Raw genomic sequence first — 26,828 nt, 5'->3', positions numbered from 1 at the left:
GTCACTAATGCTGTAGGAGGGCTTCTGCTGGGTCCCCAGGGAAAACACTTTTTATGTTTCTCTATGTTTAATGCTTGAGTACTGTATGTGAAGGTTCAGCCATACCGGGCACGGGGTCTCAAGTCTTTCCACATATCTCTAAAGTACTGATGGATCTCGGTCAATTAGCACTAAAATGAAACACATGCATGTCAGTTTGAAGGCTTAGGATAACAGTCTGGAGTTCACATCTGGGAGTCCCTCTTTTAGGTCAGATAGCTGGCCTAGAGAGCCGGCCTGGGAGTCAATGTCCCTCTTCTGGGCCGTTCAGAAAAGTGGGGTTGATGCAGCTGTGCCACTCTGGGAAAAATAGTGAAGCTGAGAGGCCCCCAGCAGACAGGCCTGTCACCTCAGCTGCCAGGCAGGGCTGCAGCCTGGCTGGCTGCTCCTGCGCTGCTGCAGCCGGGGGCCTGCAGGCCGTGCCACCACCCTCCTTGCCTGTGGCAGCAGGGGGTCTGTGCCCGCCCCCTTGGCACCTTGAGGCTCAACTGCCACAGCATGTTTCTTGGTTAAACAGACCCTGACTGAAAGCTTATTGCTGAAAGGCCTTGTTGTGACATTTCTTTGGCTTAAGATGAGGACCTCTTTATCTTCTATTCCTACCTGGAAGGCTCAGAAGGTGAGACCTTTGTCATGGTGAGGGTTAGAGGTGGATGTTGACAAGTCAGCGTGTGGCAGGGGCCTTGTGTGGGATATGTCTGCTTTTGCTGGTATGGGATGGGAAACTTGGGTTGTTTCTGAGGAATTCGTGACCGTGCTGCTGGTCTAGCTTCTCTGTATTTTGACTGTTACAGAAGGGCACAGATAGCTCCTTCTACCTCTTTGGCCTCTGTAGGAGTGCCGTTAAGAGAAGACAACCACTTAAAGGGACTGAAAGTGACAACTTCCAATCATCTTTCCTACTATTTTTTTTTTTTTTTTGCAAATCTGCAGAAATATGAGAAAAGAATGACTTGGTTCTTATGGAGAGGTGAAATACCTAGTCACTGAAACTGAGGGCTGCTTTTCAGACATCTGTGTGGGTTTTTGTTTGGGTTTTTTTAACCAAATATTTGTCCAACCTTGGTTTTGTACAGTCAGAAGTAAAGCATTTTAATATACTGTCTTTCAATATGCAATTTGTAGTTTTCTCTGTATTATCAAAGAATTGTAGAATGGTTGAGGTTGGCAAGGACCTCTTGAGATCATCTAGTCCAACCCCCTGCACAAACAGGGTCAGCCAGAGCAGGTTGCCCAGGACCATGTCTAGTTGGGTTGTGATTATCTCCAAGAATGGAGTCTCTACAACCTCTCTGGGCACCTGTGCCAGCATTTCACTGCCCTTACAGTAAAAAAGGTTCAGTTTTTTATGTTCAGATGGAATGTCATGGGTTTTAATTTGCTTGGTTTTTTGTGTAATTATGACTTTGGACAGAGAATGACTAGCAAAATGCTGAGGGATACAACTGTTTTGTGGCTTTTTGTGGGTTTTTCCCTCCTCTGGAGTTTAGGCTTTTTAAAGAAATACCTGCCATTTAGTTCTGAAAAGGCGGACAAGGTATTCAATAAAATGATAATCTCTAGAGGGCAGACTCTTGTTTTGTGCTGAAGCATTCTTAATGTCTCCCATGTTGGCAGACAGGGGAGACATTAAGAATCTCTGAGCTGGAGCATGATGGTGTGATCAGATAACCTCCAGTGCTAAGGAGGACCAATTGTACGTTATCAGTAGAGAAAAGATAGCGTTGGTTTTTTTTTTTTCCTCTAGCTTGTGTAATAGATATTGCTATATACTGCTGCAGTTTTTTCGGTGATGAAAGTAAAATTACTTTTTCTGCAAAAGCAAATGCTAGAAAATTAGAAACTAGCAAAAATGAGATGTATCTTTCATGTATTGAGGCAAAATTGACAATTTCTGTTTTTAAATAGTTATTTTAAAAATAAAATTAATGTAGAATAAGATTGCATTTATAGTTTAATTTCTTGCATCCCTCAGTTTTAGCCAGTTAATGAATTGACACAGTATTGTTTTGATGATCCAGACACCAAAAAAATTAGGAAAATACTAATTTGTAAAAATTTTGGCGGTTGTCTTCAGAAGCTATTGGAAGTGTACGTAACACCTGTACAGAAGCTTGATGCCTTTTCTTCAGGGAAGAACAAAGGTGCAAGGTGGAAAATTTCTCAACCTGTTTTGAAATGGGCTCCACATATTCTGTCTCACATACACAGATCATATATAGGGGTGTTCTTAAAAGGAAGTTAATTTGGATTGAAATATTCTGATAATGTTAATGATAGTCAAACTTGTATCTTGGAACAGTTACATCTGTATTGGTATTCAAAGAGAAATTAGAGGTATTATTTGCAGGATTTCTAGAGGCTGTATTGTATTCTGTGTTGCCCTGTGCTCAGCTACACTAAATATAACTACAAAAATGTAAGAGGAACGTGTGCTTTTTTGGCATTGGCTTTGGAATTGGCCAAAACTTCTCTGTCTTCAGCTTTTCCTTATAGAGGCTGCTCGGTGCCTAAGTGTGGTGAGTCCTTTGCTCTTTTATTAGGTGAACACAGGAAGGGTTTGCCTTTTTTTAGTTCCTTTTCCAGAAGTACTTTTCACTTCTGGAGTCCTTGCAGCATTTAGATTCTACAGCAAGGACAGAAATCAGATGGAGCGGTGCACTGCGTACTTCATATCAGCAATGTTTGAGGTATGGGGGGTTGAATGTGAATGTAATCTTTGTAGGGAAAAGTTCTCTGACCTTGGGTGACAAGAGTATGTACATCCACAGTATAACTGTACAGATGGACACTATATCTTGAAGTCAGATAATTGATGAGTAACCTCTTTCTCTGAAAGCATGCGTGCCTCAGTATGAAGATAGTTCATGGTCTTTTTTGCTGTCTACTTTTCGCTGTTGAAAGAGGAAGCAGCTGTATTTCCAAACATATGAAGTATGGGACCATAGTGCTATGACAGAATGCATGGTTGATATTTGTTGAAGCTATTACACTTGACTGTTGCATGCCTAAGAGAACAGAACCCAAAAGGGCATTACAACATCTGAAGTCTCTTTGCCATTGCCAGGGACATAACCCTTACACTGTTTAACCAAGTGCTTAATGTGTTAAGGTTCCCTTTATCCTCCATGTTCCTGAGTTGCTTCTGTGGTTTGTTTTCAGTCGTCGTGCCAGACAGCCTTTGCAGATGCTAAAGGTAGCATTGCTCATCACTTGTGTCAAAAAGTAATTTTTTTGCCATGTCTGTTTCAGTCAGCGTTTATGCATGATAACATCAAAAGGTTCTAGTATTTCAGTTAACACAGGAATATTCAGTTTGAAAACAATGCAAAGGGAAATGTGAATTGAAATTGTTTTAATAATTCCTGATATTTATTAAAGAGATGCAGAATATGAAGTTGGAAAGTTTTTTTTTTCAGCCTTAGTTGTTGAAAACAAACCTAATATCAAAGAACCAAAGACATTTTTAAAGTTCATAGGTTACACATTGTGTAACCTTTGGATATTTGTGGAAACTCAGCAAACAGTGATCAAATCAAATTGATCTGTTTAAAATAGATATAAACAAACAAACAAATCACTTTTGGTTTGATCCAATTTTAAAATACTACCATCTCCTCTTCCCTCTACCCTACCCCTCCATTTAATCTCTTACCTGAACTAATGGGAACCAAACAATTTCTCTTGTGATATTGTAAATTTTAGTCTAAAAGTGTTAGCTGAGTGTTCTTTTCTTTTTTTCTGTGTGGTTATATAAGAAGCTTTTAAATGAATGTAGTGTTTCTTAATCTTGAGTACTGGATTACTTCCTGATTGTATGTGCCTGACCCATTGTGTACTGAAAACAAACTCATGAACTGTTCACCTTGTACTGTTTTGTGTGCGTTGTACTCAGAAAGTTCTTCTGATACAGAGAGTATTGTGTCAGATTGCAGCTCTCACAAAGATGGTAGTAGATCCAAAGGTCTGGTGAAATTGCCTTTGTAATGTTTTGAAAAGTTAGCAGGCTTTGTAAACGTTTAGACTACTTCATGCTGTTTCCTTGAAGCTTGGGGTTTAGGATGATGTCAGCTTTGACGCAAAATAGATCATACTCTTCAGATCTTCAAGACTTTCTAGATCTCAATCTCAAATATCTGTTTCTGATAATAATATTTGTTTTATAGATTGGGAGGAAGGTTTGTATGTCCTATTTACATATTGCCATTTAATGTCTTTTTAAGGAATGATTGTTTCCACCTTGGGGTTAGAAATGCCCTCAATTGTTCCATTTCCTGAAAAGCAGTTCAGTTTCCTATAACAATTGAACAATTACATTGTGAATGTTGACAAGATCCTGCCTCTGTTCCCTAGAAACATTGTTTCTTCAAGATAACTTGAGCCAACATCTGGTCTTTCTGATAGTCGTACATCTTAAAGAGTAGTTAAAATTTTTCTCTTTCCTCAAGAAAGGAATGTTTCCCAGACAAGCAATGCTTATGGATTAGGAATGAAAGCTTCTTTAATATTTGGAATTAAAAAAACCTTCAGTGTAAATACAGGAAAATACATACATTACCTTTTTTTTTTTATATATATTCAGCATTCATCATGTTTTTCTTTTCATTGTCATCTCTTTCTACTGTTTGTACCAGATACCTTTTGGGGCTGAGAACCAAGCTAGGAATAGAATAATACCAGAATTTTAAATATGAGTCTGGGATTATTCTTGTACATGCAGAATATAGAAATAAGGTTTTTCAATTAAGTTTACTTTGAAAAACACAGTATCTCTTTTTATTGTATGATTTACATTTGTCATTCTCTTCCTTTGAGTTTAGAGATGTTTTATCACACAGAACTGGAGATCAATCATAGTGTTTTCCCTTTGCTTCGGTATTTCTGTTAGTAGACTTTACAGTTATAGCATAAATATTGAACTGTTTCTTAGCCCATAGGTGTTTAACTCTTTCTTCCTCAGTGATGGTTGAGAGCCAAGGGCTGGGGAAAGCTGGGTGTGCTCTAAAATGTCATCAGAAAAAGGGCTCAAGATTATTCCTAAACAGAACACTTTCTTCAGCTGTGCTAGGCTTAAAGAAGGTACAGCTGTTCTTTATTTTTTTTGTTCTATTGAAGCACTGATACACTCCAACTCTGTTTTTCTTGATATATCACTATATATATATATATAAAAGTGGATTTATTAAACTAAAACAATTTACAAATCCATCTATTGCTTTATTTAACTTTTTTTTTTTGCCATCTGAAAAGTTCTTGCATCTCCTGATGTATCTATCTGAAAAGCATAAGTTCAAACTAAACTCGCCTAACAAACAAAGCAAAACCAAAGCAGTTCTGTTTGGGTTTTTTTTAGAATTTTTTTCCTGACTGAGAACATTCTGCCCTGTATGTTGTTGCAGCAACATACCACTTCAGTGAATACTGGATTTTTTTTGGTTACGTTTCTTGAGGTTCTTCCTAACTTCATGCTAGCAACAGCAGATTTCATGTGTGTGATAGCTTAGGGTTGTTTTTAATTGAAAAGAAAACATGAAGTCTCTGGAGGAAAAAAAAAAAAAAGAAGAGGAAATATTTGCAATTTGATTGGGGACAGTTTTAAGCTTTCCATACCATTTGGAAAGATACAGACCAAACTTTTATTAGTAAAACTATTTTTTTTCTGTGTGTGATAATTACACACATCTAAGCTATTTTAGATATAGAATCAAACCCAGGTTTTTTTAGTATCACTTCTAAAAGCATTTGCTGACATCTTAAGGCGTGTTACTTAAACATGATGATTGTAATTTTTGCAGGTTTCTGTAGCTGCATCAAGTGCTGGAAGAGGATCTCCAGCTGTATCTCTAGTGCAGTTGCCTTCTGGTCAAACTGTTCATGTCCAGGGTGTCATTCAAGCCATACAGCCCTCAGTCATTCAGTCACCACACATGCAAGCTGTTCAGGTTAGCTCTTTTATTGTTGTGTTTTCATGAATATTTGGTGCCCCGTAACTCTTCCCTCAACCCCATCTTCAGTTTCTCTTCATTCCTACCGGTGCTGCAAGATTTACTCATATGGTGCGGGAAATGGGGAGGGGGGAAGGTGGCAAACTGCCAACCAGTAGCAGCTCTACAAGCATTGTGTAGTGATTCCTTAATGCTTCCTGTTTATCTTCTAAGAAATTATGTCTTGGAACCATGAACTTACGCAACAGCAAGTTTGTTAATAACATGGCCTTACTTTAGTGTATATTGCAGTTTGTCTGTGTTGTTAAATTCTATGAACATCATGTTCATAATGAGACTACAAGCTCATTAATTTGCAAGTAGCTTGTACTGTATTTTTGGAGAGCATCTGGATGTAATGGAAGTAAGCATATAATAGTTGAATGATTCCTTGTTGTTTTTAGCAGGCCCTGTTATAGAGCATCTGGTCTTGCTTTTTGTGGGCGTGGATATGTAAAGACCAAAATAAATTATTATTTTGCAAATCTTGACATGTTTAAAGTTGCTGATTTTAGAAGATGGGGACCAGTGCAAAATGCTTGAGTTTTCAGAGCTTTTAAACAGTGAAAAAGACTAGAGAGAATGAGCTTGCAGTGTTTTGAAAATTACTTGGCCTCCCACTGGTGTTTTTCTTGTAGCTAGGCATGCCTTTGCTCTAGTTTTCTTAAAATCTGATTGTGAAATGTCAACTGAATTGCTTTTTGCAAATAGAATTGATACCTCTGGTAAGAGGGGCTATACACCTGTTACGTGGGAACTATTTTACCTGCAGTCATTGCAACATGTTAAGGAAAAGTCATGTGTTGTCAGTCTTCATGAGAAGCCACCTTCAGTGTTTGGGACTTCTTAGTAGCTTTCAGGTATAATAAATAAAAATGCATATGTATGATTTATCTTAGAGATAAGAGAAAAAGAATAAAACCTTGGCCAGATATTGAATATTTTATTTGTAAGCAGTAGGTGTAGATGATGGGACGTGGTAAGGTTTTGAAATTCTAGATCACTATTGAAACAGGCTCAGTAGATGGCAGGAGGCTTGGGTTTGGTCAAACTTGAAGTCAAATCAGAGTATTCAAAATAAATACTTTTTATTACAGAATTCTTTCTAATTGTAATCTACCAGAGTTAACTTTATCAGATAAGCATGTTACAGTCATTCCCAGTTTCTGTCACTGCTTTTTTTCAAGTCAGTATAGTCAGGACATACATGCAAAAATAGAGGACTTGTTCCAAAGCTCAGAAGGAGGAATTTCTCTGGAATCTCTTGCCAGCTGCTGCTGTGTCATCTTAGGGGAGTGGAAGTCGATTAAGCATTGTATTGAGTGAACTCTGGCTGTCTTCCCTTTCCCAAAGGAGCAGTGAGAGGAGAGCTGTGTTCCGATTAATACTGGCTAGTTAGTTCCAGGGTTTTGCTTTAGTTTCATTTGAGCATGCTAATGGCAAATAAGGTGTCTCTACAAGAAGGGCTTGAAGATGCTGTTAAAGACTCCATTACAGAGGTTGTTTAGCCCTTCTTTGATCCTCTTAAGTACCTTCTCCTGCCACCTGGCATTTCCTCCAGATCATTTGGCTTTAACTTGATATCCTGTCTCTGCCAGAGAATGGGGACCTTGGGAAATGATATCAGTTTAATTAAAAAAAAAAAGTATGCTGAAGGTTGATGTTAAAGTTTGCATGACCTCTCCCTCAGACACCTGCAGCTTTAAATCAGAAGGTGTTCAAAATTTTTTCTTGTAATGCTGTTGCTTTTTGGGTGAAAAAAAATGTTTATCTATATCATGTTTCATGCTGTTTTGTTAATGTAGTTTTACTTGTAGGAAGGTTTGAAGTTCAGATTGTTATTTGACTTTTCTACTTGCTCCCACCTGTAATGTATCAGGTAATGGCAGACTAACATGAGCTTGAAGTTAATTTGTTCAAACACAGAGCGGTGTGGTAAAGTTGAAGTTTGAATGATGTCCAGGAAAAAATGACAGTGGTTTCCATTGGTTAGCACTGTGAATGTGGTTGCTTGCTCTCAGAGCAAGCTGAAACATTAAATGAAAATTGGAACTTCTGAAATTTCTTGCAGAAAACTTCCTCTTCCACACTAAAATGCTTAAATTATCTTGTGATTTCCTTACCTTCTTCCCAAAGTACGACTGCTCCTGACTTCTTCAGCCATTGTCACAAACTAGGGGTGACTCTTGGTAACCCTTAGTGGAATGGGAAGGTTTAAAAGCACTAAGGTCTTGTTTTCCTGCTGTTTGTCCTGGGACAAATAGATATTTTTTTTTCCCCCCCCTGCAGAATGAGACTCCTGTTTTGAGGTAGGATGCCCAGGCTCTTGTTTGTGTAATCCTGTCTTAGTTTTGAAAGTTTACGCCAGAGGCTTGAAGTTGGTTCCATGAGCATTTTGCTTTAGGGCACTGGAGAGAAATGCCTTTCAGGAGATCTTGCTGGTCAGCATGGGTCCATCCTGCAAAAGGATGAATACAAACTTCTTGAAGCTCTTGTATCTCTGCCAGTCATCTCTGAAGTCTGGTTTGGAGCTATACATGTGTAGACATGCAAAACTCTCCTTATTTCTCTGTGGTCTTTTTTTTAGTTAGGCAGGCATAGAGTTTTAATGATGTTTCCTATGTATTACCCAGCAAAATGAGGCTACATTAAATACTTTTACACAGAATTGGAATGTAATAAAATAAGCAAGTGAAGAGACAATTTCATTCTGCAATAACCTGTAGTTCTTTCAAGGTGTAGTTTTGTAAGTGTGAGTTGGGGTGACCCAGGCTGATAACTTTACAGAACCTTCCAGCAGTCATTTTCTCTTGGAGTCATACAGGTTTGGTTTCTAGCACCGAGCACTCAGGCCTGGCAGCCTCATTAGTTCTGGAGCTCTTCCTTGTCTTCCCCAAGCTGCAGGGAGGCCTCCACTGCACCCAGGTCAAACACTTGAGCCTTCTAGTCACTTAACTCATGTTTGTTCAGTGTTAGCTTACGCAGCACTTAGTCTGAAACTGCAGTTGGGTCTGGCTTTATGTGAAAAGGTAGTTTTCCACACCAACGTCACTGCACTGTTTCAGTTTGGAAATCTTACACACCAGTAGTTCTGTATAAGAAGATAGTTGCTGGTAAAGAGTGTGATTCAGCTCCAGGCCTTAATGTTGTCTTGGGTAATTTTAAGAGAAAAAGAACCTGTGAAAATACTACTAATAAAGGTCTGAGAAAATGAGACATTGTGGACTTATCAGGGCTTTCTAAAGTCACACAGTATTGCTAAGCAATGTATTTGTATTTATGAATATGTGTTGGTAAGTGTAATAAATGTGTATATTTAAATAAACTTATTTTCTAAATAGCTTTGGTGTGGTTGTGAAGAGGCTTTTGTATTGTACACTGTTATTTAAGGTGCATTAGTGCAATATTCTGTATTTTAAATGTTTAATTTTACTTTAAAAGCTAATTAAATTTTGTAATATTTCTATGTTTAAAGAAATCACGTCTTCAGTACTTTCTCTAGGTGTCATTCACAAAAAAGTAATCTGGAATATTTTGATTTTTTTCTTTTTCAAATGGAAGATGTCATCGAAGTGGCTATGTGTTGCTAACCTCATAATTTGTGATTTGCTTTAGAAAAAGAAGTCCAGGATCACATGATTAGTGATAAATAAGTGCACAAATTTCCTGTGTGCAAACATGGAAGGAATTTGAAAGAATAGTCTTACTCTGTTGCTATCTTCTTTTTTTTAATGCAGTTATGAATTTTAGAAACTTTGCTATTACAGGTAGCATCGATTGCAGATGAATCTGCAGAATCAGAAGGGATAATTGATTCTCAGAAACGTAGGGAAATACTTTCAAGAAGGCCTTCATACCGGTAAGGACTTTTCCTTTTGGTTTTGCTGGTTTTTAAAGGCAGCTTATATGCTACAGCAAAACTGTCTGATAAAAGCCAGTGACTTAATTTTCTCATGGATACGGAATTTCAAATATATATAAAATTATTTACATTCTCTTTTAGAAAAATTTTGAATGAACTCTCATCAGATGCTGCTGCAGTACCAAAGATTGAAGAAGAAGAAAAGTCAGAAGATGAAGGAGTGCCTTTGGGAATTTCTGCAATGGCCATGCCAACCAGCCTGTATCATACTAACGCAGGGCAATACTGTATGTTTGCAAAGATACTATGTAGTGTTGCACAACATATATAGGAACAACTTTGTTTCTGAGAGTTCCATAACGGAGTAGAGATGTCAGATTTTGGTGAAGAATGAGAGCTGCTGTATTTCTAAATAATTACAGTTTTTATATTTAATTTTTCCTAACGTGGTCATTATAGACTTTTTGGCTGTTTCTTGTAATGTCTGTTGGTTGATAGATTTAGTCCTCCTAGAACTCCTGTGCATTAAAAATGTGGAGGTGAGGCTCAGGTGAAATGAAAAATGTTGAGACTTCAATGTGAATGTTTAGTGTTATGAATTATTGCCGTTTCAAATTGCTGTGCTTTTCTATGCATTAGTGCTATTCATTACATGAAATGCCAGTGAATTAGACTTTTTTGAAGTGTACGGTTGGAGTATGAAATTATTTAACTTTGATTTTTCTTTCTTAAAAGAACTGTGTCTCTTCCTCTCCAATTGTCAAGTATGAACACTAACTGCAAAATTAACCTAAGTCATGGTCTCCAACATTTGATACTTCATCCAAATGCAAGTTGAAAGTTAGATTCACAGTTCTGTTCTATAGTTTTAAATTTTTTTTTTCCTTCCTGCATTTATGTTAAAAATGTGGCCTACCTTGCTCCCCATAGTTTCTTTGGCCTTAATCATAATCGTGTAAGGGATAACTTTTATAATGACTATTTTTTTCAATTATGTATTGGATAAAGCTTCACTCCTACAGTTCTTTTTTTTCATGTCTTTTCATGTGTAGACACACTGAAATGCAGGTATTTTTCCTTTGATATAATGACAGGAAAACTGCAAAAGAAATGTGGTTTTTTCTTCCTGAAACAAGAGTACAGAGGAAGTCTATGAAAACTTTGCAATGGCATATAAAAGAGGATAGAATGGCACTCTAGTTGTATTCTAGCCACCCTTAGAATTTTTCAGTTATTTTTAATTTATGCAACTAATGTAATTATTAACTCTGAGAAAGCAGAATTTGCCTATAATATTATCTACCCTTTCAGCATAGAAGGTAATTTTGCTTGGACTCCTAAGGTGCCACTTTTACCCTTTCTGTAAGGTCTGTACCTTACATAAATAAATGTCTGCTTCATGATGCCCAGCATCTGAAGTGCTCTTTTCTGTGGACTTATGGTCATGCTAAATTAAGTTATCTGGTATAGAATCTGGCAGATATTCTTGACCAAATTAAATTATTTTCTTCAATTTTTTTAATTATAGTTTTCGTTTGGTTTAGGTTTAGTTAAAAAAAAAAAATCTCTGCAGTTTCAAGGCTTAAAAAGAAATGCTATAGTGTCTGTACTATGTTGCAGTGAGCCTTCAAACCTTTAGGATTTCTAAGAAATCAGGAGTTTAGGTTTCTTAATTGTAGATTCCGCTAGGAAACCAGAGTTGTATCTTTACTAGCAGTGTTTTTCAGGAGGTGATTCTTAATTGAGGATGTTTTAATTTGAACATAGCTATAGATCATAGTGACAGGGAAGTATATAAAAGAATAATGAAATTCATAGTTTTTTCTTTCTTGTTCAGTTAAACATTTATTTCTGAAAAATCAAGGAACAGAGAGCATCACCAACGACATGCTTGAATTAAGAGTCCACAAAAATTAAATCTCATCTTAACTTAGCCTTGGCTTTCTCATGAGCCAAGCATAGATGGTTTCTGGTTTATGCTACTTTTTCTGTGAATAAATTATAGTCATAGCCTAAAACATATTGAAGGTAATTTAATCTGTTAAATAGTTTCTCAGCCATAATGAGGCATTGCTTCAGGATGTAGTGTCAGCCTTCATGGACTCTACTGATTCTGGCTCAAAAACTTTGTTTTGAGAGATTTGTCTGGCAATAGTTTTTCTTACCTAATTTATTAGTTCCTTAATTTGTTGGTGGTTGGGGTTTTTTTAAGTTCAACTTTGTAAGTTAAAGTATCACACATCTTTTGCTTCAGTGAAGTCTGAGTGTTCTCTCTAATTCTGGTTAGGAAAAATTGGTACTAAGTGGTAGCAAGGATTGTCATCTCCTTGTAGTAGAGGGGGTCTTAATTTGGAATTTATTGAAGAAGGCTTGACTGTTGACTTCTAGTCCTGCATGTGGAAGGCACAGGTCTGCAGCATTTCTGAGCAGCTGCCCTGTTGGCTGCCTGTGATCCTCAGGAACTGCTGTTAGCTAAAACTGGGAACACTGTGTGGGGAATGCAGCATCTCTTGTGTTAATTTCAGTCTGGATATGGTGCAAAAGGTCACTACATGTATCTATTTTATCTTTATGTCTCCTCTCAATAGCTCTTTACTTCTGCTTATCATTATTGTATTCCTGTCATTCCATTATTGTACTCTTCTCTTCTTGGCCAGCATTGATTGAGTGGCTTCTGTTGTGCAGGCATCCAGCAGTTTATGCACTGAGCTTGTACAGTGTCCATGGCAATGAAGAACTGGTCTTGCAGTGTCACTACAACCATCTGTACTGTGCCCTGGTTTAAAACAGATATCATATGTTACTAGATTTGTTGATTCCTTATTTTCTTTACAGTTCTCTATTCCTGCATAGGAAAGGCAGTTGAGTTGAAAAGATAATTTTGACTATATGTTGGTGTCTCAATGTCTTGGGATGATTTTTGGAAAAACTCAAGTAAATTTTTCTGGAAAACAAATATATTTTTTCTGTTAGTAGCAGTGATGGCTGTTCTTTGCTTACTTTTTACCAGCTGAAACAGTATGTTGCCATGGTTTCCAAATACCTTTTTTCTCAGAGCTTCTTGGCTTTGTCTTATGGAAGCAGACTGACAGGCATGACTAGCTAGATAAAATGTCTTTCCCAGTTACCTCCAGCAACACGTGTTGTCTTTCTGTAAGGGGAATGGATAGTTTTGCTTAAGTGGTGTCTTGTATATGAGCCTTGTAGCCTGATCTGACTATAAGCTTACTCTGCTGGATGTAGATCTATCATGTTGGTTATGGAATACTGAAAAAAATTGGTTTGTCTCACATGTGATAGTAGTCTAATGGTGCAAGAGTTGTGTGCTCAGTTGGAGTGTGTGAATTGACGCACCCCCACCTTTGCCTACTTGTGCATATCATGATGTTCTGTCTGAAATGATGCAGAGGAAACAAAAATTACAAGTTCGTTTGCCATCTGGAGGACTTTTTACAAGGGCATGTACTGATAGGAGGAAGGGTAATAGCTTTAAACCGAAAGAGTAGATGTACATTAGATGTAAGGAAGAGGTTGTTCAGCCTTGAGAAGAGAAGGTTCTGGGGACACCTTATAGCATCCTTTCAGTACCTAAAGGGGGCCTATAGGAAAGGTGGGGAGGGACTCTTTGTCGGGGAGTGTAGGGATAGGACAAAGGGGAATGGCTTTAAACTGAAAGAGGATAGATTTAGATTAGATATAAGGAAGAAGTTCTTCACTGTGAGGGTGGTGAGGCACTGGAACAGGTTGCCCAGAGAGGTTGTGGCTGCCCCCTCCCTGGCAGTGTTCAAGGCCAGGTTGGACGGGGCTTTGAGCAACCTGGTCTAGTGGAAGGTGTCCCTGCCCATGGCAGGGGGGTTGGAACTAGATGATGTTTAAGGTCCCTTCCAACCCAAACCGTTCCATGATATTTCTGTTCTTAATAAAGACAATGCTAAATTCAAAAGGAGTATCTAGGGAATTTGATTTTTGTCTAAATATTTAATTATGATGAGCAACACAATATTTTTTTTTAATGCGGAAAGTATATTTCTATTTTTCATATTGCTGAATAATGGGGGGGAACCCTTTGTTTTGTTTCTCTTTTTACATAAGTATTGGACTCTTTACAGCTCTGTACAACTTGGAAAAACGTTGTTGGGCTAGACTCTCACCCTAGGGAAAGGATTGTGAGTGTCAGAAAACTTGCTCTTCCTTTGTCTAGTTGTCCTAGATTTTTTGTGGGAGTTGATAAACACAGTGCTTTTTTTTTAAAATAACCTTTTTACATTAGTGTTTAAAACAACAATTCTGTATGGCTAGGAGCTACTATTTTTTATTTTTAAAAGGGAGATGTGCTTTTTAACATGTGCTATATCTCTTTCTATTGCCTAACTTCTATTTTTCTTTTTGTGTTTAGTTACTATAACTCAGGGTGGTACAATCCAGATTTCTAATCCAGCCTCTGATGGTGTCCATGGACTACAGACATTAACAATGACAAATTCAGGAGCTCCTCAGCCAGGTGCTACCATTGTGCAATATGCAGGACAATCACCTGATGGCACACAACAGTTTTTTGTTCCCAGAAGCCAAGTTGTTGTTCAAGGTATATTTTATTAGTCTACTGCACTTTAGTTTTTTCATATAGAACATTTTTTCTTAAAAGGAATTTTATTTTGTGTTGACATTATTGCACTATTAAATAAAATATTTATGCATAACAAGATGAAAGACAGTCTTAGGAGGAGATAGTTTCTCTGCTCAGTAAAGCAGCTACTTCTTTTGATTAAAAAAGTTATGAGGAAGAAATAAAGATATAAAATCACTTTCTGCTTTGAATTCTCTTGTCCAGACTTTGAGAGAGATTTGACTTTGAAAGTGGGGAAGAGATTTCTGTATGGAGACACTAAATTAATGCCTGACATGGAGGATATAGGGAATTTATTTTCCCTTTTTTTTTTTTTTAATTGGTACAGAGAAGTAGGGAGGGAGGGCCATATGAATGCTTTAAGCCAAAACAGTTATCTGAAATGAACCATGAGAAGAGCTAGGAAAACTTTAAATATGTATTCATGGAATGGGTGAGGGTTATTGACTAAATGTAGACACAGATGTCTGAGGTAGTTGGTGAAGTCCAGGTTGAGTGGTTTTTTTTTATTTTTTTTTTTCCCCCCTAATATGGATGTTCGAAGTAAGTTCTGTCTTTAAGTGGCTATTTCTCTCCCTTTGATGTAAAGGAAGACCAGGATGTGAATAAAGCTAATAGCTGTAGATAACTGAACTTGTTGAGACAATGGTAAATAATGATACCAAATTTTAATTCTTCCAGTGCCTCTGGTTAATTCTTTGCTGAAATACATTGTCTTCCCAAGACTTTTCAGAAGCATTTCAAGGAAGCTCTAAGACTATAATATGAAAAACTCTTACCCAAAATGTTAGTTTTCATCATGCAGAGAGTACTTCCCTAAATATTGTTATGAATACATTTTTAGCAAAGCCTTAGACCCAAATTTGGCTGTCCCCCCAAACAAGTCTCCCACTCTGGTTGTGTGTGTTTTCTGAGTATAGAGTTTAATATGTTTTCTATACATGTGCATACACATCCCTTAAATTAGAGGACTTTTCTGTCTCTCCAGTTGACTGTAGTATTTTGTATGTAATGCATTGATTCTTCAGAGCTTTGGGGGCAGAGATGGCAGTGGGACAGAGAGTAGCTCCTCAGTTGTTTCCTAAAACTTCCCTAGTCTGTGAAGAAGCACAGAATTTGAGGATTGTATCAAATATCAGTCCTAGAGCAGAAAGGATCCATTTAAGAATCTTGCAAATGGCATATGTATTTATATTTTTTTAAGTATTTGTTGATGAATCTCATGTAATAATGGATAGCATCACATAAACCTTATGCTTGATATTTGCTGATAATCTGTGATGAGGGAAAAAGGATTAGGATCAACACCTTTGGCACTTTTATAGAGCTGGGTGATATTTCATTTGCTACAAGTTTACATTCATAGGCAAAATAAGGGATGGTTCTGATATCTTGACAGTTTCCTAATACAAGTTAAGGGATTTTTGCTAGCTGAAGCAAAAGGAAGTGAAAATGAGTGTAAAAAAGTTGTATCAGAAATCATTCTGTTGGGATCAATGTGTGCTTTCATAATACTGTCAGTGATAAGAACTTGAGATACTTGAGATCTGTGGCTTGAATTTCTTGCATGTTTTGATTCTGGTCTTCTGTTCATGTGATCCTGAAGTGGTCCTGTAATCACAGGGCGCTCCTTTTTTGCATTGATGCTTCCATTACTGCTGTCCTTGGCATAGTTTCACAGTTGATGAATTACCAGTCTGAATTTGTTTATTGCAGACAAAGGCTTTAGAAGTTTGTTATGCCCTACATACAGACCAGTGCCTGAACTGTTGGTCTGAAACTAATTTTGTTTAAATTGATGTAAATAACGATGTAAATAAGTGTTAGAGATGAGATTTGTTTGTTTGTTTTTTGAACAAAGTCAACCAGATCTCTTGGACTTAGTTTGAAAAAGGAGGGAACGGGGTAGAGGTAGCCCTTACCCAGAGTTACTGTTCTGACTGTTACAGCATCTGAAATAACTAGCTTTAGGTTGGTTTACTTTGGAACTTTCTTCAATCTTGAGCTTTTAAACTGAAATTGAGTGGGTTGTGGGTTGTTCCCCCCGCCCCCCCCCCCACCCCCCCCCCCCACGCAAGGAGCTTTAGCTTTTCATTTACCTATTTGTTATAGCTTATTAAGCTTTCCTGTCTTGCATGTCTGTCTGACAGGGTTCTCTGCCTTTTAATGGAATTGCTCCAATCAAAACAATTGCACATCTTTTAAAAATTTCCCTATTTTCTATCATGACTTTATCATTTGGATTCATTCATGAATTCTGAAGCCACATTTTAACTTCTGTCAGTGCTGTGAACTTTCAGGTCTTGCTTTACAGACAGCTTTGTGGTGAGTGCTTTCTGTCGCTTTATGAATAAATCAGGGGAAAAGAACAAAGCTAGGCTTATAGAAATATGGAAGAGGAAGAAAAAGAAAAGGTTTACTGGAAAAGGATTTTTTTGGGCTGCAGTTTCAGTGAGCTGTTCCAGTGACAGAGCATATTAATGACAGTGGTAAGCAAGTGACGTCACTGTGATGTCAGTGCTCTTGCATGTAATCCTGCACATGCTTGCTAGTTTGGAACAGTTCATGCTGAGCTCTGGTAGAGGAACAGCAGAATCGTGTGTGCAGAAGCTGATCATGGCTGTAACAGGAGATGAAACAGGTAAAAATTTTGTTAGTCTTTTACATATTTTTGCATGTCTAAGCAGTGCTTAGTTGGTATTTGTGACATTCTCTTTTGAACCTGTTGCTGTAACTCTTTCATCTTTCAGAACTGGTACATATAGCTTCTAGTTTTATCTAGTCAGTGTAGGATTTCAGGGCAATTTTACCAGTTTCATTTTGGGGAAAAAAAAATCACTGGTAGTGCATGAGTTCTTGCACAGATTGATTCAGGTAACTAATCTTTACTATTTGCTGCAGAATTTTGCTGCAAAATCCATCACTCTGCTGTTAAATTCTTCTTTATTGTTATTATATGTTACTATGCTTATAATCGTTTTTTATTTTGTAAAAATGACACTGCTTTTTTGCTTAGCAATAAACACTTCAGATATTATAGCTAAAATAGGCTTAAGCATAGCTGTAAGATAAACGTGTGCATTGTTTCAGTAGTGTAAGTAAAACCAGTGCTTTCATTATTAAAGAAAATACCGAACACAAACAAATTTTAAAGCAATAATTTTAAGTACTGTAACGTCTGCTTGTTTTCTCCTCCACTGTTAAAATGGTCTGTTCCTCAGCTAATTGAGTTCAAAGGGCTGACGTCATTAGATTTCCTGGAATCGTGTTGCAGTAGGGAACTGGAAAAGTTAAACTCCAAACAAGATACGTCAGCTCCAAGTCATGCTGCGATTTAGTCAGTTCCTTTCTGCTTCGTCAATCGCCTCCGGCAGATCTGTAAATGTTAACCAGTTCGCAGCCGGTACCTACGTGATGCTGCTCATTGCTGGTACATATTGTTTCATTAATCCAAAGATAAGTATCTTCTCCAAGTCGATGTTTCGGGGGTTTTTTTATGCTCAAAGGGATAATGATTCATGCCTTGTTTAGCCAGTTTAGTGGTGAAGTTAAAAACCCTTTGATAATCTAGTCCCATCATTATGACTCAGAAGGAGAGAACAGACCTACTAATACATAGCGTGCATCAGGCTTTTTTTCTCCTGGATAGTCACTGAAAGAACTCAAGTGCAGGGATGCTCTCTAGTGTTCAGCAAGTTACTTTGCCCAAGAACCTGCTGATACAAGGCGATTGGGGTTTTTTTTAATTAAAAAAAATAATTCTCAAAGCTTAATTTACAAGGTTAGTTGTACTCTTCCAAATGTGGGTTGGTTTTTGTTGTTGTTGTGTGTTTGTTTGTCTTCCTGGTCATTTGCTTTATGTAAGTCCCAACTCAAAGCTTCACGTTTTCAGTGACTTTTTACTCCCTTTCAAAAAAAAAAAAAAAAAAAAAAAAAAAAAAAAAAAAAATTACCTGGCGAAATGTGTTAGGGAAATAGAGCATCTTCAGGTTTGTGGCTCTGTTAATAGTGGCAGTCCTACCTCTAATACGTTAGGAATTACTTTAAACCTCTGTGGAGTTTCATTAGAAATGGCCACAGAGGCTTGTCAGTCTGGATCAAGGTGTGTGGGATTTTTGTCTCAGATGCTGAAGTGGAAGGTACCCTTCTCTGTAATATGTAGATACATTACTAAACTTAAACTATGCATTTTTTTCAAGGGTATTTTATCACCCCTGCTTAAAGCCTGTTTCATCTTTCTCAGTGTCTTTTTTGGGGAAAACTATTTTATTGTAACTTCTTGAGATATTATACAAGAAATTTGCAGACTTCTCAATAATTGGTTTGCAATAATGTATCATACAGCACATATTACTGCACAACTACAAGATACTTTGTCAATGCTGTGCTTTTTTTTTTTAACTGCGATGTCTGGGTTTGGAAGGTCTGTACCAACAAAATGGCTATCTTTGTTACAGCGCTGGTAGGTTTATAAGGAGCCAACTGTTAGGCAGGGACAGACACTGCTGGAACCTGGTCAAACTGTTCATGCAACATGTTGTTACTTACAGTGGTGTTTGCTGATCCCCGCTGAGATAGGAACTTGCTTTTGTTTAGCCATGTTGCCGGTACATTATCACACTGAGTCCTCTTAACAGCAGCAGTAAGTCCTGTTAGCTAACATCTGAGTGTTAATCAAGGACAGACAACAAAGTAGTTGGTCTTGCCAGGCTGAGGTGACCTGGGTTATGGGTCTTTCCCCATGACTTGATTTACACAAAGGTTCACTTGGATTTCTAATTCATTGTAGCTAATGCAAACTGAGATAACATCTCTTTTTTACCTAGTGATGAGAGGTAGAAAAAAGGTAGTTTTTACCATAGAGTCTATAAAATGTGTGCAATGTGGCCAGCATAAAGGTGAGCCTGAAGAGTTTCTAAAATTCTGATTTTATAAATAGTGAGCTGAAGTATTGTCCCATTGACATAACTGGGACTGCGAAGAGATGTGGAGAATTTAAAGAAAGGGTTAAATAATTCTTTTGTAGATGTACAAGACAATCAAGCCCGGTGCTCATGGCGGCTGCCTGTTAGTACTCACAGGGCTGTCCTGGGCTGATTTCTCTCTCCCTCCCCCATCCCAAGGGGATTATCCAACCCAGGTCAGTTCACTGGTCCAGTTCATCTTGTAATTCCACAAACACTTTTACCCGCAGGATCGAGAGAGGGGGGAGGTGCAGAGTGTTTAAGCTCATAATGATTTCAGGACATGGCTGTGGAACTGTAGTCTAAATACAGCTTGATCCTGTTTTTTGTATTTAATTAGTGAAGCACCTGCATTAACTGAATAAGAACAGTAGTAATTTTTTTATTAAGTTTAGGTTTTGTTTTTTCCCCCTGTAGTTGACTGATGTCTCTTTACTACTTTTTACCTGTTAGCATCCCCAAAGTGTTTTAGTCTACAATTTTTTTTTTCCAGGTTGTCCTGGTTTTGGCTGGGATGGGGTTAATTTTTTCCTAGTAACTGGTGTAGTATTGTGTTTTGGATTTAGGATGGAAATAATATTAATAACACATGTTTTTGTTGCTGAGCAGTGCTTACTCTAAGTCAAGGGCTTTTTGGCTTCTCATGCTACCCTGCCAGTGAGGAGGTTGCGGGTGCACAATAAGCTGTGAGGGGTCGGCTGACCCCAACTGACCAAAGGGGTATTCCATCCCATACGGCATCATGCTCAGTGTATAAACTAGGGGGAAAGCTGGCCAGGGCCTGCTGCTCGGGAATAGGCTGGGCATTGGTTGGTTGGTGGTGACCAGTTGATTTTCATTTGCATTGCTTGTTTTTCTTGGGTTTTATTTAACTTTTTATTATTTTCTTTTTCATTACCATTATTATTATCTTATTTCAATTATTAAACTGTTCTCATCCCAGCCCATGAGTTTTCTTACTTCTAACCTTCCAATTCTCTCCCCATCCGACCGGGATGGGGGAGTGAGCAAGCAGCTGTGTGGTGCTTAGTTGCCAGCAGGGATTAAACCACAATACAAGTTAGGTTTTTCCATTATTTCAGTATTGCTTTAAAGAATTAAAGTATAAATTAAGTATAACATAACAGCCCCTGAAATTTAATCTTTTATATTCAGTTGCTTTAATGACAAAATCTGGTTTTGTTCTGTGATAATAGTGGAAAAATCAAACTAAAAAAAAAAGTATCTATCTCCAAATTATAAGCAAGTATTTACCTACTCCTTTCCAGAAATATTTTATATGTCAGACAAGACACAAGTACTTAGGACTTTCACAGTGTTTTAAAGTTGGGGTATATCATGTAGGAACAAAGTACCTCAGAAATACAGAAATGAGGTGAGACTGTCAGAAAGGTATTGGTTTCAAATAACATGTCAGATTTCAGAGCTGCGTTTACTTGGGAAGAGCTCAAAACTGGTAGGCTCAGGAGCTGAATCTGAACTTCTGCACTCTGACTTACTGTGTAGCTACACCCCTTCCTGTGCAACCGCCACTACCTCCTCTTGCCTGCTACTGCTGCAGCGTACTATTTGTGGCCCTCTTGCTCAAGGAACATACTCCTCCTTCACCGTGAGCACTTGTCTGTTCCTTTTCATTTTGGCAACAGCAGCTCTCGCTGGTTTTCCAAGGGTTGCCAAGCTGTTGCTGTGAAGGGAGCAGAGGCAGTAAGGCTGGTACTGTTGCTATCACAGGGAACGAGGAGGAAGTTGACTTCTGAAGCAAGTTGACTCCTGAAGCTTCTGTTAGTAGACAGGGGTGGCATACAAACCTCAGTGTCTGCAACAGCAGGACCATCTTTTTGTGGGATTGTGCAAACAGGAAATAAGTTTGGATGCTGGGACAGTGTTTCTCAAAGAGCTTTTTCTATGTTGTCTGAAAAGAGCCATGTGGAAGCTTTCACAGGCTTCAATCTGGCTGGCTAGTGGGCCTGCATGCTAGAGCAATTTAGATTATTTTACAGTGTGGAAATAAATGCTAGTAAGATAGTAAATACAGTTGTGACATTACAGGCCTGTGAAATATTTTACGTAGCAGGGATCCTGGATAATTCATCAACAGAAATCTCTTTATGTCCAGAGAGACTTTTGCATCGTTCTTTTTTGCCATAAAGTTTAAAATATGATTCTTTTATACAGCTGCCACTGGAGACATGCCAGCTTACCAGATTCGAACCCCCACTACTACCTTACCTCAGGGAGTGGTAATGGCAGCCTCACCAGGGACTTTGCATAGTCCTCAGCAATTGACAGAAGAGGCAACACGCAAGAGAGAGCTGAGACTTATGAAAAATAGGTAAGGCTATATAACAACTAATAGTGTTGCAAAAAGCCCCCTAAAATATTCTAATGAAGTTTTCTTCTTAAGGTCATGAACGCTGCCTGTGGTTGACGAAGTGAAGGCAAGAAATTCTGTCAGTCATCCCAAATCCTTATAGTATTGAGTATTGGCTGTTAACTATGGAAAGTTAGAGTTGACCTTATCACTATGGATTTTAAATTCTAAAATATTATGGTAATTCAGAAATCAGTATCAGCATTGTCCCTTTCTGATAGTTTTTGTGATCATCTGGAGGTATACTTATTGTTGAATTTTTTTTATCCCCGCCTCCTCCCCCTGCCTACTGACAGCAGAATGACCAGTATGGGTTTGTTCATTTTGAAACATTCCAGCCAAGAATTGGTTAGGAACGTATCTGAGGATCTCATTAGCAGTTGTCCATTAATGATGCTGTGAAGAGCACTTATTCTAGGATGGAATGATAATTACAGACTTTCCTAAATACTTGGCCACTGGGATAAGTTATTGTGTAGTGCCCCTGTCATTTTGTGAGGCATATTGTGTGAGATGGCTGTATATTTTTTAATTAGTTGGCATGGACTTGACTGTATGCTCTAAATGACAGTCTTTCTCTGTGCATTCTTCTTGTTATTCTTACAGGACTCTTTCTTTTTTTAAATGCATAGCCACCACTATCAGTGGCAGTTAGATTAATGGAAGAAATAGTCTGCTATGCAGATCTCTAATACATTTAATAGCCACTTGCCTTATGATTGAATTCATGGTATTGCTTTGCTCTCATGCCTGTCCTTTATTTTAAATTATGAGGATTGCTCCACTGTTGTGCCTCCTTTTGTTTCTCCTCTCTTCAGTTTTAAAATTGGTGTCTATGCTGCCTCTCATGTAAGTTGCTGGAAAGTTACAATTTGACAATTTATCACATTCCAAGATGTTAAAGGAGTGGATTCCCAGTACTTCTAAAATTTCTTCTGGAATTGGATGCTTGATCAGTCACATGCTTCTGAAAATACCACCCAATGTGTTTAGCTTCAATATAACAGTATTCTGAGCAGAGCTATGAGAATGGGTCCTGACTACCATTTGCCAGCAACAGAAAAAACCCAGATGCATGTGGCTGAAATGTGCCTAGCTGGACAGTTCTAAAATGCTAATAAAATGTATTTGTTTGGACTTAAATTTTACTGTAGGTGGTTAGATTAAGGTAAAAAAAATTATAGCAGGTTGTAAGCTTGGCACCTGGCTTTTTATCTGAGGAGAGTAGTGTTATGCTTGTGTTTTCTGAAAGTAAATTTTTTGGGTTTAGTTTTAAGATTCTGATTGCAGAAGATAATACTCCTGATAAACACACAAAATGGAATGTGACTGGAAGAAGAAATGCTGCTTTCGGTCTTAATGTTTAGTGCAAGTCAATATGTTATCATTTATTCACTGTTTTTCTCAGATCCTCTGTGTATTAATTCCAGCTCTGTATTTGTTGATGCTGAATTTGTTTGAAGTTCTCATTGTTTTGAATTGTATTTTAACCATGTTATTGCTTATGGCTGTTACTTGCTGTTCTGTTGTGCAATCCTACAGTTGGTGGTGGTTGTTGTTGTTATTGTGGAACCACAGGGATTGCAGGTAATTTCATTTATCCAAGTCTTTGCCATATTGTGGCTGTTCCTGTAGTCATTTGCCTTGTATTGGTTCCAGGGAAGCTGCCAGAGAATGTCGCAGAAAGAAGAAGGAATATGTCAAATGTCTTGAAAATCGTGTGGCTGTGCTTGAAAACCAAAACAAGACTCTCATTGAGGAACTCAAGGCCCTCAAAGATCTTTATTGTCATAAAGCAGAATAACTGTCTTTCATTTGGACCTCGTTTATTATGAACTTTAATCAAGGCATGAGAGGAAGCAATTCTACAGATTGCCATATGAACTTGAGCAAGAGACACTTGAGGCCCTTGTGGAACCCAGTTTTGCTTAGTGTTTTCAGACTGATTTGGGAGATATTCCAAAATTTGGAATTCTGTCATAGTCTCCATACTCTGCTGAGCTTTCTAATGGCATGCAAATGGCTTTTTTGTTTGCACTTTTTACTTCTGCTTTTTGCAGGGAAGCTGCTAAAGAATGTCGACGTCGGAAGAAAGAGTACATAAAATGTCTGGAGAGTCGTGTTGCAGTGCTAGAAGTTCAGAACAAGAAACTTATAGAGGAGCTTGAAACCCTAAAAGACATTTCCTCTTCCAAAACAGATTAGTAAAAATATTTATTATACTGTGAACTGACTAAAATATGTCCAGTTGCTTTATAAAGCAATACATAGCCAACATGAATTATGGCTTTCTGTTTGTGTCATTTATATTCCAACTCCTAACATTCCTGAAATGCTTTCCTGCTTTTTGTCAATTCATAGCTCTAATTTCAGGTTTTTCATGCTCCTCCCTTCCATCTCCCAAGGAGCCAAACATTAAAAAAAATATAACAAAGTAAAAAAAAAATGCATAATTTCTACGAGCTGTTTCTTTGCCATATATTTACATACTACTTTTTACACGTTCCTGAGTGTCCTGCACATGCAAAATATTTTGCAGTTGTTTTAGATGAATCATAAAGGTAGTGCATCCAGTAATACCTTGGGTTGTTTGATTTTCTTGTATCTCAGGAAAGAGTTTATAAAAGAATGCTATGATTACATGTATGTACTAGCATACTAGTCTACAGATGATTTTATGGCATATTTTTATATTAGTTGCTTTGTGGAAAAAAGTATTGTATTGCTGTAACTGAGTGCCATGGTTAAAGATAGTTTTTAATAGAACCATGTTATTTAACCTGTGTAGCGTCTGATTTCCTTTAAACATTTGGTTATTCGAGATGCTTGAAAACCCCTGAGTTGTCCTCTGGAAAAGGACAAAGGAAAAAAGCATACCTAAACTCGTGACATGATGCGAAGTATATTGTAAATACCTGAAAGAAGCTGTCTGCTACATGGCTGCTATTTATTTAAATTTTCTTTAGTCTGTAGAATATTTAATTTATTAGAGGTCTATATATCAAAGTTTAATTCTGCATCCTGAATGCTTCATGTTCTAGATTCTGGACAGTTGTGGACAGTTGCCTATAGTGAAGGCTGATGGTGTAGTTCTTTTCACACTTCTTGCAAATTACAGAGAGGAAGTAAAGGTGGCTTAAAGAAGGAAGCTTTCCAATAAACAGTAACTATCTGCTGATTCACAGCATTCCAGAATAGCCTATAGGTGAGAGCTGAAGATTTTTTAAAATAAACCCATGCTTAAAGCAGATCACAATCCTGGTAAATGCAGTATGTGCCAACTTTCCATTGTGCTTTGAAAGAAAATATTGCTTATGCAAAATTGCTTATGGGTATTTCTTTAATTCAGGAATGATCTAATTGTTTGTTGGCCAGTACAGTCTACGAGCAGAGTATTCGGGAGCTTTGCTGGAACTAGCAGCACCATTGCCTTACTGATGTGGTAGGAAGGAAGGCTTAGTTCCTGCTTAATTGGCTTTACTGGGGGAAGTGTGTGTGTGGAGTGGGGGACGGATGGAATCATACCATTACTAAAGTCACTGAAACTTCTTCATTTAATTTAAACTGAATTCACATTTAACCAGTCTTCACTCTGACACTGTTGGGTGTGTGTATATATATATTTTTTTAATCTCGTTTTCTTCTGGCTTTCCTAAATTACTTGAAATACACAGGATAACTTTCTTGAATCTTTTGAAAATCCCACTAAGTGAGATTTTTGTAAGAAGATCTGTCACTTCCCACAGCCATTTTAAAAAGGAAATGGGCTGCCTTTTGGGCCCACATGCTCTGCTGCAGGTCTGGAAGAATTGAAGTATGTTTCGCTTTGAAAATACATCTTAAGTGCTAAAGTCAGTAGAAGTCAAAGGTTCTTGGGTGGATGTCTGTCCAGTGAAATCCTCTTATCTTTATCTTCCCAATAGTATCTGATATTAACTGTAGTTAGAAATTTGATAGGAGGAATCCTTGTCTGTTCTACATTTATGTAGTCTGTAGTCATTTCTTTGCTAATACTTTTAAAACATTTGATTAATGTTTACTTTTTTAAAATAAATACTTGTGTGTGTGCTTTGTTAATAATGGGATCTAAACCCAAATGCTCTTGGCGTGTGTTTAGTCATTCTGGAAAACTCCATTTGATCTGTTTATCTGCACCAGGGAGAAGTATCCTGCTTCAGAAAAGTCAACTGCACAAAACCTGGCTCATTTAAACTATGACTAGGAAAAAAGAAAAGTTTATGACATATTATTCTTTCATTCTCAGTAATTCAGTTAGGTATAGCATTAATTTTGACAGACTTAACAACACACATTTCTGTATTTTAAAGTGAGAATGAGCAAGTTTGTTGGAGAATAAGAACATTTAAGAAGTACAGGCGGTAAATTAGAACCAATATGTATCTTGTGGTGAAGGAAATAACTTATTTGAAAATGAGCAAAGGCAGGCCTGCAGAAATTACAAGAATCTGTTGTCAAATGGCTACTGCAAAAATTACAATTTAAACCAATAAATCCAGTTCTGAATTGGTCCGAGATGTACATTGAAAACTTTGTGAGAGACCTCCCTGAAACTAAACAAAGATTTGAAGGAAAAGTCAGTGTACTACTGGGGTTTGTCAGAGAAACAATACCTCTCACTTATGTGAGAGGACTGCCAGAGCCTGGGTCTCTGTTCAAGCAGTATATCAGAGGATTAAAATGATAGATAGGATATATGCTAGGATATGCATATTAGTTTAGATTATAAAGGAAAATAAATCATATTAAGCCTTCCTTCAGTTTATTTTTTTCCTCTTTAAAGTGTCAATATGGCCCTCTTAGGTTTTAGATCAGTTGTGGGACTCATTTTATCAGTGACATGTTTCTGAATGTATGTCAGCACTGGAATCCGGAGTAAGTGCACTTGTGCTATGAATGAGAAGAAAATTTTTCTTTTGTCTTGTTGTCCATCAAGTTTATATTTGTGCATGTAAGTCCTGTG

General features: G+C 37.6%; 1 protein-coding gene across 14 annotated transcripts in view; it reads left to right on the top strand.

Annotated features, from left to right (window-relative positions):
* The window catches only part of CREM (cAMP responsive element modulator), a 31,851-nt gene extending 7,225 nt beyond the window's left edge, over positions 1 to 24,626 (top strand). For 3 of the 14 annotated variants that reach the window (XM_074832212.1, XM_074832231.1, XM_074832222.1), the window contains exons 3-8: positions 5,835 to 5,981; positions 9,791 to 9,882; positions 10,027 to 10,172; positions 14,282 to 14,470; positions 21,652 to 21,808; positions 23,507 to 24,128. In XM_074832212.1, the coding sequence (XP_074688313.1) occupies positions 5,835 to 5,981; positions 9,791 to 9,882; positions 10,027 to 10,172; positions 14,282 to 14,470; positions 21,652 to 21,808; positions 23,507 to 23,651 (876 nt within the window). In that variant the 3' untranslated portion in view covers positions 23,652 to 24,128. Of the gene's footprint in view, positions 1 to 5,834; positions 5,982 to 9,790; positions 9,883 to 10,026; positions 10,173 to 14,281; positions 14,471 to 16,675; positions 17,154 to 17,733; positions 17,943 to 21,651; positions 21,809 to 21,880 lie in introns of those variants that run through there. The other 11 variants (XM_074832242.1, XM_074832252.1, XM_074832271.1 and 8 more) reach the window with 11 other exon arrangements.
* The last annotated feature ends 2,202 nt before the right edge of the window (positions 24,627 to 26,828 follow it).

The sequence above is a fragment of the Strix aluco genome, chromosome 1, assembly GCF_031877795.1.
Source record: "Strix aluco isolate bStrAlu1 chromosome 1, bStrAlu1.hap1, whole genome shotgun sequence".
Classification (NCBI taxonomy): Eukaryota; Metazoa; Chordata; class Aves; order Strigiformes; family Strigidae; genus Strix; species Strix aluco.
This window is presented reverse-complemented; position numbering and strand designations above follow the sequence as displayed.